This window comes from Condylura cristata, unplaced genomic scaffold (genome assembly GCF_000260355.1).
Source record: "Condylura cristata isolate star-nosed mole 26May11 unplaced genomic scaffold, ConCri1.0 scaffold00013, whole genome shotgun sequence".
In the NCBI taxonomy this organism is placed as follows: domain Eukaryota; kingdom Metazoa; phylum Chordata; class Mammalia; order Eulipotyphla; family Talpidae; genus Condylura; species Condylura cristata.
Window position 1 is genome coordinate 33,718,178 of NW_004567114.1, and position 12,022 is coordinate 33,730,199.

The 12,022-nt window shown below is 46.4% G+C and overlaps 1 protein-coding gene across 2 annotated transcripts; it reads left to right on the forward strand.

The window, feature by feature from the left end:
* Positions 1-1,392: 1,392 nt before the first annotated feature.
* Positions 1,393-11,038, forward strand: OTX2 (orthodenticle homeobox 2). Of its 2 annotated transcripts, none has more exons than XM_004681843.1 (5): positions 1,393-1,490; positions 1,635-1,702; positions 6,251-6,466; positions 7,393-7,568; positions 9,393-11,038. In XM_004681843.1, exons 3-5 carry the CDS (start codon positions 6,370-6,372, stop codon positions 10,011-10,013), a joined length of 894 nt encoding a protein of 297 aa, XP_004681900.1. In that variant the 5' UTR covers positions 1,393-1,490; positions 1,635-1,702; positions 6,251-6,369; the 3' UTR covers positions 10,014-11,038. The 2 variants fall into 2 exon arrangements, with proteins under 2 accessions (XP_004681900.1, XP_004681902.1); XM_004681845.1 differs by having other exon boundaries at positions 7,417-7,568.
* Positions 11,039-12,022: the final 984 nt, after the last annotated feature.

The following is a 12,022-nucleotide window of genomic DNA, read 5'->3' on the forward strand; positions in this document are numbered from 1 at the left end:
CAACAAAGCGACGAATTAATTACCAACTTCATTAACATAGGTCCCCAAATTAAAAACAGCGAGCTGTTTCTTTGGGCCCACTAGCCGTGGTGATGGTGGTCATTGTAGGTGGGGCGGGGCGGGGGGCCCGATTTAAGAAGATTTTATTTTTCTTTTCTGGCAATGGGAGTTGTGAGAGAACTAGAGAACTGTCTTCTGCTGTCACCCCCACCCCCACCGCACCCTTGTATACAACTTCTTCCCATCCACTTGTGACCCCCCCTCCCCCTTCGGAATCCGTTTCTGCATTTCTAGGGACTCGTATCAGTTTGAAAGCTGTGGGGTCCCGCTTTCTGTGCAGGGCAGAAAAGTTGGGTTAGATTTCGCCTTCTCTGGCTCGGATCCCCTGCTCCCGACTCTCCAGCCTGACGGCTCTCAGCCCCCGCTCGGAAAGCGCGGGCTCAGCGGGCTCAGTTAGCTCCAGGCCCCGCCGCGGTGGCGTTTGTTTTAACGCAGAAACTCTTAATTGTTTCCAAAGCTGGCCTCTGCCTTCGCTCCTCCACCCGGTATCCTGCAAACCTACTCTTCCACCCTGGAGACCTGACCTGACTCCAGCGTCTTCCCAAATCGGCCCTGGGGTTAGATTGCAGAGTTCATGCTCTCTGCACCCAGCTTTGGGCTTCTCAAACTCTAAAATCCCTTCGCGGATACCTGAAGCCGGGTGAATGTTAAGAGCATACTCAATGAAAGAGACACTGAGTTTTGGAAAATAGTTTGTTCTTGACTTGTGTGTGTCTACACACCCATATCCTTCTCTCAGGCCTCCTTTACTTTCCTTGGCCCTCTCTCGGCGTGGTCTGTCCCTGTTTAAGATGGCACAGTAGTATTTTTAAGCTTCTGTCTGACTTGCATTCTAGCCTCTGATCCACATATTAGTAGCTGGCTTTGAATGCCATAACCCAGTTATTCTTCATCCCCACCCTTCTTCAGCCTTTACTTGAAATATTTTTATCTTCCTATCTTACATTGTATGAGTTTCCTTGTCCCTTTCCCTAAAACGAAAGGAAACAAAAAAAGGGGGGGGAGGTTAAAGGAAGAGAGTAAGTGAAGAAAAGGAAGAAGAAGGCAGGGGGAGGCCTCCCTGTCCATCATTTTAATTATACAATTAGTTCACATGCTCCGGTCCATAATGTATATTTTAAGCAGAGCCCAGTGTCTTTCAAGAACATTCTGGTAATGTCGGAGGCCTGGATTTGTTGCCTGCTCGTCCCCCCGTGCAGCAGCGGCCTGTTTTCCTCCCCCTGTTGTGTGTTTTTATTATTTTCCCTCTGGCTTAGATGTGTCAATCATTCTCTCCCTGCCATTGGTTGGAGAGTTTGCGTCAAAAAGTTGCCAGAGAGGCGCTTTCTCAGCAAATCTCCCTGAGAGCAGAACCGACCTCAGCTCCAACTCAACCTCCACTGTTATTAAAAATAAAAAATCGTTAGAGCAGCCCTCATCACGTCTACTTTGTATGTATCACAGAGAGGCCCATGCGTGTTTCCAGTTCGAGTTACTTTCCTCGTTTTTTGTTAAAATTTTTTTCGTTGACTTTTTTTTTTCTGGAAGGGTGAAGACTGAAAGGTTTCTAACTCAGTACTCTTGATTTCTTTTAGGATAGCTGGCTATTTGGAATTTTGAAGGATAATTTGATTTTTTTTTTAACTTCCCATGCGGCTGTAAGGTAAGTGTCCTTCAATCTTGTCTGTCTATATCCATATCTACGTGTCCTTCGGTCTACCATCAGCCCAGTACCACCAATACCGAGCGCTGCACCTCTGTGAAGGTGGAGTTCTTCAGAAGGCTGATGGACTTCCCCCCTTACAAATGTTTGAGGTGTAATCACGATTACTACAGAAAATGTCTGATTTGGAAATGCAGGAGGGGGGTCAAAGGCGGGAGGGCGCTCCTGGTGTCGCCACTTCTGTAAAACATCTTGGAAACCCGAGAGTCTAACGTGGGGTGTTTCATCTGTGGTTTTGTTTTATGTCAATGCCGATTCGGGGTTTCTTCCTGTGATCTTTGCGTTTTGGCCCTTCGATATGGATGGGGTCATCTGTGTTGAGTCCAAAGACATTTTCTGAGTCCGAGACAAAAAGATGCACACGTAACCAAAAGGGTAGATAATAATAAATAAGATAGGCGCCTCCTAGGGCTGGCGTGACCTAATCTGGCTGGCGCACAGGTATGTTGGCCGAGTCCGCCGCCGCGCGAGTCTCTGCCTGTCCCGAGTGAACATAAGAGGAACCCGGAGCGGATAATCTAGGAGGCGGGGAGCGCTGGCGTCCCTTCGGCCCCACGCTTTTTCGGGCCCCCTCAACGTTCGCTCTCCGTTCTTGGCCTCTCCCAAAGGCCTCCAGCTCTTCCTTTTCTTTTGGATCACCACTCCCCTCTCCCTGCCAAAAAAACCTGGAGGTGCAAACCAGGTCCCCACCCCCCATGGCTGTCTCGGCCCCAGACCCGGGTCACCAGGCCCAGCGAGCGCGCGAGAGTCGTTTTGCAACGTGACTGTGCTGGTGATGGCTCGGCACCCGCCAGGCGCTCAGCCCCCGAGGCGCACCTGGGGCGAGCAGACCTGGGGGTGAGTGGCCTGGCTCCGCCCGAGCCCGCGGCGGGGCCGGGGACTGAAATCCTTAATTTGGGAAAGGCGGCCTCCAGGTTGATCTTGCCCCAGGGCAGCGGCGGGGCCTGCCGGCTCTCTCGTGCACTCCCGCAGCAGGCTTGCGCACAACCAGACCACCGGCCAGGCCCGGGCGGGGGCCGGGAGCCGAGGTTGAGCGGAAGCCCCTTGCCCCCTGAATCTGCCCAGCTATCACCTTCAGAGGTCTTTGTCAACAGTCGGCCTCCGCTATGCGTCGTGCCGCAAACTCTGAGGAAGTCTGCCTGTTGGTTCTTTCAAGGACTCTGGAAATCATCGTTCAATTTTAGAACACCATTTTCGTGTCACCCAAGTCCCGGGTCGGAATTCCACAGAGTTGACTTTTCCTTTCTTTGCAGACTGAAATGGGAATAGCTGGACTGAAGGCCCGGCCACATTGATTCTGGAGTGGTGGATTACTTGGGGGAGGGCAGATGGGATGTCGACCCTAGAAATTACCCCCTCTCTCCTGGAATTTTGGGATCAGGATTTCTCCAACTCACTTGAGAACTTTTTCCAGTCACCAAAAGTTATTAGTTCAATAGAGGAACTGAAGAGGAAACTCCTCCCCCCCACGTAAGGTAGACACCCAGACCTCTCCTTACTGAGCCAACACGCGGGCTTTCTCCTCACCATAATTCACAGTTCAAGGCCAACCCTTTTGGCACGTTTCTCCCTCCCTCCCTCACGGGTGGTAGCGTTGTTTGATTCCCTGAGGCCAGAAACTTTTCACCAAAGAGAGGCCTGCCCCGGCTGTTTTCCACGATGCCCACATTTCTCCTTTTTCTTTCTCTCCTCTTCGTCCTCGTTGTCTTCGGAGCCGCAGGCCAGTCGCCAGTCCGCGTAGTTTTGTTTCCTTTCCATCATGCAGAAAATTAATCAGTCCGGACGAGAAGCAGAGTTGAGCGCCGCGGCCTGTAATTAAGGGACGTGTGCCCCTCGGATTATCTCGTTAGTTTATCAAGAAAACATTTATTATAATTAATTCTCGGACGAGGTAATTATTATTGAGCGAGGACACAGCAACTGGTAGATGGGTTCCTTGGAAGAAAAAAAAAAAAAAAGGTGGGGGAGGTGGAGGCGGGGAGCGACAGATTGCACGAATTGACCGTTAGATATAAGGCGGCGCGGGACGGGGCGGGCGGTAGAGCCGGACGTCGGGCGCCGGGGCTGCGGGCCTGCGGGGCTGCGGGGCTACGGGGCTGGGACGCCGAACCTAGTCTCGCGCCCCGAGGTGAGTGAGCCGACCCGCCGCGGGGGATTCTCCCAAGCGTTTGTCTAGGTTGGAATTCTCCAGTGGCCATCGAGAACAGTGAGTGATATTGAGGCTTGCATGTTTGGAGAACCTATCGCTTTTCCTCCTGGTCTTTGCTTACAAAGGGGAAAGGCAGCCTTGCAAAGGGCTCTGAAAGTTAGAAGAAAGAGGCTTCTTCTTTGGAGAGTGCAGATCTGGTCTCGGATGCTGAGAGTCCTTTGGAGTTTTGTTTTTGTTTTTGCTTTTTTAAAAAAATTTCCTCCTCTTTTTAAAGATGGATTCAGTAGAAATAAAGAAAATGGGCTCCGCCGAGAATTTTAGCCATCTTGCGATGGTAGGGGCACAGAAGAGCTGTCATGGGTGCTTTTCTGTCTGTTATCCTGGTTTATGTCAGAAATTGCTACTTGAATGGATGGTGTGTCAGGCATTTCTAGCTGGGTGAGACCTCTGCATGTGAGAACACTTCCGTAGAGCTCATGTGCCCACCCGATATGACTTCAGTTTTTCTGTAATCGTTCAGAACTTTCCAACACAGTAAGTTTATATTAAAGAACAACCTCCAGCTTAGAAGTTATTCAAATACATAAACGATTTTAAAAACAATAATTTTTACGGCCTCCAAATAACTGCCCTAAAAAGAAAAGAAGAGTAGAAAACATTATGTTTTTGTTGTAGGAGCAAATAAATTATTTTTATTGATTTAATGTCCAAGAAGGACATTTATAAAATTAAATTGATCTGACGATGTAAAAGCACCTTTGTTTTGGTGCTATGAATTTAAATCAGGGGAAAGTTTCGGTAACCTAGCTTCATTTGTGGAACTTTGCATCTTGATCTCAGAGGCAATGTAAAGTAAACGAATATGAAAAGCCAGCCACTTTAAACTCACTAGAACCTTTGTAAAAGTAAGAGAGAACTTCTAATCTTGTATCCGCCATTTTGAAGCAAATCCCATAGTGTCAAAAATTGAAAAGTAGAGATCCTGGCAGCATAAGTGTCATCTTTTAGTAAAATGAAAGTCAGACTTGCAAACCGCCAGCTTATATTAACTAAATTCATTTTGGATCTCTGCATGGAGGTGTGCGAGACACTCAGCCAAAAAAAAAAAAAGTAAATAACTTTGCCTTTTCTTCCTTTCATTTCCCTCCCTGAGCTCTATTAAAAAAAAAAAGAATTGCAGGAAACTTGAAAGGTAGGGAGAAATTCTGCTTAGTTTCACAACTTTGGGCATTTGTGTATCTACTTTCTGAGAAACTAAAATGTGCAAAAGACAGCTAGAGTTAACAGGAAACTACTATAGTGCTGAGGGACACGAGTCCGAAAATTTGCCTCCTGAAGGATCTGCAGTCTCCCACATCAAAACCAACATGGAAGCAGCTTGCACTACAAATGCACTCCCTTTCTACTTGCAAATGTGGGGGGCTGTCATTATGTGATTGGGTGGGATTCTAACTTCACTGCAGAATTTCTAGTAACCTTCAGTGCCAACCTTGATGACTTTTTTTTTCTGCAGTATGTTTAAATATTGGATGGGTGTCGATTAAAAGTTAAATACTTGTTTGTTTAGCTTTAGTTCTTTAGACACATGTAATCAAGGTTCTCCAAAACCCCAATAAATCTGTTACTTACCTCAAAATCTAATTACCCAGACTACTAATTAGGTGAAAATGATTACTGGAAATGACTTCAAATGTGGAATAATAGTGGCTGAGCAGTTTTCTCAAGTTTGTCGATTAGCAAGTTGGTATTTTAGATGTGAAATGCACTGACATTTTAGGTTCATGGCAGCTGAAAGTGGTAAAAGCTAAGATAATTAAAATCTGCCTTGGAAAGGCAACAGTCTGGGGAGAGGTAGATTTCTTGAATTGTTTCTTTGTTTCTCACCAATAGGCTTTGTTATCAGCATTATTTATTTAGCCAAAGAGTTCTTTGTCTCTGCAAATGGCCCCAATCAAGTTTTGTTTGAGACAATTAGCTAGTGCCAGCCAATGAGTCCTATGCAAATGTAGGGATAGGAATGCAATGTGTGCATTTGAAGGCTTGGGGTTTTGTTCTTCAGGGCAGGCAGATTGTAATTGCTTTCCTCGGTTTTTTTTTTTTTAAAGTTTAGGGTGGGGGGTGGGGAAGACAGGTTTATCTGGTCTCTCTCCAACCCCTCTAGTTTCAAAGCAGCTGGTGGTGGTGGTGAGGGGGGGTGGGTAGGGGGGGTGGTGTCTGCAAGTCCTTTAAAAGCCTCTGCCTTGCATAGACCAGGCTCTTTTTAAGTTAGTGGTGGGACGTGGAAGTGCTGCTGCCTCCTAAGCAGTAAACCAGCACCTCTGTTTGTTTGCTTTGCCTAGTTCCACCACTCCAAACTCACCCACCAAAGACCCTGAATCTGTCCACCCCGAGCGAAGAGAGACCATCCGGCTGGGGGCACACAATTTGGGCCGACTTTGCGCCTCCAAACAACCTTAGCATGATGTCTTATCTTAAGCAACCGCCTTATGCAGTCAATGGGCTGAGTCTGACCACTTCTGGCATGGACCTGCTGCACCCCTCGGTGGGCTACCCGGGTAAGTGAGCCCCGAGGCACTCCGACCCCGCCCTTCCCCACGCCCGCCTCGCGCGCCTCGCGGGGATGCCGACACCCTCCCTAGAGCATCCTGGTTGGCGGTCAAGCTGCCCCCCACCCCCGCTCCAGGCAAGTTCCGTGCTGCGTTTTCCTTCCGAGAGCAGCTCTTGGCCACAGGGCATTTGTCCGCCGAGGAGAAGACAGGGGCTGGGGTGGAAAGAATGGGTTGCAGAAAATCACATGGCCTTATTCTTGATTGGCGTGAATAGGGGACACACATTGGAGTGGGGAGAGGCCGGTTACTGTCCTTGCCGTTTAAGGCGACAAACTCTTTAAGTTTCCTATTTGGAGCAGACGAATTTCTCTGGACAAATTCTCCCCGCATCTTTTGGAGTCTCTGCTCTGACCTCCAGGCGCTATGCCTTTTAAACCCTAGAGAAATAATTTGCCCGGCAAGCAGAGTGCTTTGCTTTTCGACCCGTTGTGTCTCGAAAACCTCATACAACGTGTGTGAAATATGCCGCCTTTTTAAAGGCACTTGGTGTCCGAAACACCCGAATCTCCTACCAACATCGAGATGCCCCGTCGATTGGAACTGCATGCAGATCTCAGCGATCTTTTGACTTTATGGAATGAATTTTTAGTTCAGGGGTTGATCCTGGAGAGTTTGTGTTTTCTTTTTATTTCGTTTGTTTTCGCTGCCGCTGAAGCGACTTCCGACAGCAGGAGGAGTGAGGGGCGCTGCCCCTGGAAAGGCTAGAGTTCTTTCCAGGAGCTAAAGCCAGGGTGGGGTGGGGAGAACCTTGGTAGGGCCTAGGCTGAATGGTTGGGAGGACCAGAGGTGTGCTTGTTGAGGGTGAGGGTTGAGGGGACTCGGAGCACCAGAAAAGACCCCTGTGACTGAGAAACTGCTCCCTCACCCTAAAGGGCCCTGGGCTTCTTGTCCCGCAGCCACCCCTCGGAAACAGCGCCGGGAGAGGACGACATTCACTCGGGCACAGCTGGATGTGCTGGAAGCTCTGTTTGCTAAGACGCGGTACCCAGACATCTTCATGCGGGAGGAGGTGGCGCTGAAAATCAACTTGCCTGAGTCCAGGGTGCAGGTAGGGCTTGAGTACACAGAGCTTTCCTCCTGACATGGCCACCCCAGCCCCTAAGAAGTGTGTGTGTTGAAGCTGCAAGACAGACGCTGGTCTTTGGGATGACGAAAGGTTTGAAACTAAACTCATCAGAGGTCAGCAAACTTTTTTCTGAAGGACCTGCCTGATTTGCTGTGGAGAGAGGTGAAGGGGGTGTTTACTCCCTTACCCCCACCCCACCAAATCCTCTGTGATTTAGCTGAAATGGCAAAACAGTGATAGTAGCCTTGGGTCACTGACCAACAGAGGCCCAGCCTTGGGGCTGATTTCAAGGATGGGTATGTAACATTTTAATACTTCCCCTATGTGGAAACCATCCTCTATGTGCTTAGACTTTTAGGGGTCAAACAGCTTAGTTCTGGGCATCACACTATTTTTCAGATGTGGATAGAGTAGATGTCTTGTTCAAGGTCACTTCTCAGTTTGGTGGTAGAGCCAGGCTGTAGAAGCAGCTAGTACTTTTACCCCAGAAATGATAAGTCTGCTTTCTTCCAGTTCTTAGAGATAGAACAGAATTTTCTCACTCTGAGCCATTTAGCAGATCTACGCAGTTCTTTGGCAGGACTCCCCCCTTTTCTTTTTGTTCCCCCTTCCCTTGACCTTAGGCTGGAGAGGCAAAGTGAACTCCCAACTTGCCTGGAATCCCAGCCCCTTCCTTATAGAGCTCTCTGGAAAGAAAGTTCAGTGCTAAACCACATAAACACCTGAAACTTCCCTTTCAGTTACAACGTGAGCTACATACCAGGAAAATGGTTTTTTTTAAAGTAGGGAGGCAGAGGTTTTAGCACTTGAGAGGCCTAAGCCAGTCTTCACTGGCAAAAAAACAGTGGGTTCCAAATGGTAGCTGCTGGTGTGCTCAGGCTTGGTGGTGCCACCTTTATTTACCTTGGTTGATGCACTAGATGGAGAGTCCATTCAGTAAGACAGCTAAGGAAGTGTAACCCAGAAAATGCCCATAGGAACTTGAAAAAATTTCTCCTGTACTAACCATGGCTCCTTCATCAGAGAACATACAAGGGCCATTAAAGAGAATTTTCAAAGTAGGAGGCAGAGGCTTAAGTTCACAAACAGTAGTAGAGGAAACAGAATATATGTCCTAATGACACTGTGAAGGCACAGACCAAGACTTGAGCTGAGTTAGAGAAGTCCTCGCTCAAAACGGAATACATTCAAGTCACTGTACTTACCATAAGGAAGGTGGGTTCAACAGACAGTGACATTCACACCTCCTTTCTCAACAGGCTGTCTGCTCTTGGAGCTTTCTTTGTAAGTATTCCTAGGAGAGTCAAAAACATAACCTCCATATTAGCAGTCACTCCCTGGAAGAGGGAATGGAAACTGTTGGAATTTAGGCTGTTCCTGTTGACAGGTGATAGCAGAATTGTTCCCTTCCCTTGGATTTCCCTCCAGAAGACGTAGATACCACTGTGAGACAGATTCCATTGTGAGGGTGTTCCAAAATACAGCTGTGTCTATGTGGAGGTGTGGTCAAGGTAAAACAAGAGAGAGTTTCACCTCACTCTGTGGGGTGGTGAGTTTTTAGCCATACATTTGGGTGAGTTACTTAAGTTTTAATGTTTGGAGCGAGGAGGAGTAACGCAGGATCAAGTGCTTTTTCCACAGTCTCCAAAAAGAATTCCAGGAGCATATGAGAACTCTGCGTTTTCAGTGGCAGGAGTGATTGTCTGCTTAACTCCTGCCCATGTGGGAAATTTTTGATCCTGTGAGTCACTCTTGTCTGGGCCGGCTTACTAAAACCACGTTAAATAAGTTTCTTTCCCTTTCAAGGTATGGTTTAAGAATCGAAGAGCTAAATGCCGCCAACAGCAGCAGCAACAACAGAATGGAGGTCAAAACAAAGTGAGACCTGCCAAAAAGAAGACGTCTCCAGCTCGGGAAGTGAGTTCAGAGAGTGGAACGAGTGGCCAGTTCACTCCCCCCGCTAGCACCTCAGTCCCGGCCATTGCCAGCAGCAGCGCTCCTGTGTCTATCTGGAGCCCAGCCTCCATCTCCCCACTGTCAGACCCCTTGTCCACCTCCTCTTCCTGCATGCAGAGGTCCTATCCCATGACCTATACTCAGGCTTCAGGTTATAGTCAAGGATATGCTGGCTCAACTTCCTACTTTGGGGGCATGGACTGTGGATCTTATTTGACCCCTATGCATCACCAGCTTCCTGGACCAGGGGCCACACTCAGTCCCATGGGTACCAATGCAGTCACCAGCCATCTCAATCAGTCCCCAGCTTCTCTTTCCACCCAGGGATACGGAGCTTCCAGCTTGGGTTTTAACTCAACCACTGATTGCTTGGATTATAAGGACCAAACTGCTTCTTGGAAGCTTAACTTCAATGCTGACTGCTTGGATTATAAAGATCAGACCTCCTCATGGAAATTCCAGGTTTTGTGAAGACCTGTAGAACCTCTTTTTGTGGGTGATTTTTAAATATACTGGGCTGGACATTCCTGTTTTAGCCAAGCATTGGTTAAAAGAATTAGCTGGGATGATGCTCAGACTCATCTTCTGATCAATGTTCCGGGAGGCATAGAAGGAAAAATGAAGGGCCTTAAAGGGCCTCCAACCAGCAACCTGAAATGGACAAACCAATCTACTTAAGATCCTGTCATAGTTTTAGATCATTGGTTTTCCTGATTTGCAAAGTGATCAAAAGCATTCTAGCCATGTGCAACCAAACACCACCAAAAATAAACAAGCAGAACTAAATTGCCAGGGAAAGGAGGGAAGGACATAGCCTTCTTAAGCAGAGGTGTTCCAATGTTTGAGCCAATCCTTGGTTGAATCTTAGGAATGGACAGTGTCTCAAAGCTCACTCACGTTTCATGACCAACTGGTAGTTGGCACTGAAAAACTTTTCAGGGCTGTGTGAATTGTGCGACTGATTGTCCTAGATGCACTACTTTATTTAAAAAATAATGTTCATAAGGAGTCCATATGTAGTTTAAGAGACAATCAGTGTGTGTCTTATATAAATGGTACATCTGTGGTTTTTAATCTGTGCTAGACTTCAAAACTGTGATCTCCTGTTATTGTATGCAACCTTGAACTCCACCTCTGCAGGGGTTCTTCTGTGATTAAATAGGTTTTAATTATAAACAAAATCAGAGCAACTGAGTACTTACCTAAAAATGATTATGTTTAGCTGGAGGTGAGCTGCACTGAAACTTTACAATATGTCTCTGGACAAGGAGAGTGAGAGAAGAGAAAGAAACAAAAGGACACTAATCATCTGTAATTTACTGTTGGTAAGCCTAACAGTAAAGAGACATTGGTCAATTGCTCTGACCCTGATGAGTTTATAAACTGAGATCATTGTTGTTTATGCTTGCAGATGTTAACTGGAAAAGTTATATATGCATAAACCCTTCCTGGATTTGGCAGATATGTATAATTATATTAAAATGGTTCTAGCACAACATTGGGTCCAGTTTAATTCTATACCATTATTTATGAATGAGAAGCTCATATTCAGCCTCTCCTTCCCAGAATGTTTTTGTTAGGTCAGTGGGAACTAGCAAACTTGAATTAAAATTTTACTTTGCCTAATCTGTGAATGAGCTAGATGTGAGTGATTGTGGTATGTATAAACCTTTGGTGACTTATCCCTATAAGGGGTGCTCTGAAATTGAATTTAGAGAACCTAACAATTAGGCTCTTCCTCCCCTTGCCTTCCCCTCTCTCTGCCTTGTTCCCAAACAATTTCTTGATCAGTTTTAATGTTTTAACATAGATAAGTTTAAAAGACAAGGGAAGAACTGTATTACCTCCATCCAAAAATGAGAACGATAAGAATTACTTGCTTCTATCCTCTTAATTTGATTAAGGGGATTTTTTTTTAACTTCCAAAAAAGTCTGAGGTAAACAGGAGAGGGAATGTAATCAGAATCTGAAAGCAATTCAGGCAGAAGTGATTTCTGAACAAAAGAGTTTCAGAAAAGTTTTAAAACCTATAATTTCAGTAGTTGAACATAAGGCATCCTATCCTGGTCAGTTTTTTGTTAAGAAAGTGCTGGCAAAAAAAAAGGGGGGGGGGGGGGGTGGGTTCTTATTTGAATCTTAAAATCGCCAGAAAAGACAGATGGGCCAATGACCATGGTGTTCTTCAGGTAAAACCAAGGCTTGATTTAATTTTAAACCCTGATGTTCTTAAGTTTGACCCAAATCAAGTGACGCTAGGTGGTGATTTTTTAAAATGAAGGTTAACAGTTGCAGCCATTTCATGTCCATTTAGTTTTTCTGTCTTTGACTATGCATGCCCTTATACTATGTAATCTTGCCTAATAAGTAGTGTTTTATTTTACTGCTAAGAGAAATGGAATGGTTTACGCGGAGGCAAACATTGATGGCAACATTTTCCAGAACCTGCTGCTAATATTCACGTTTGCTATAGTTTACTAGCT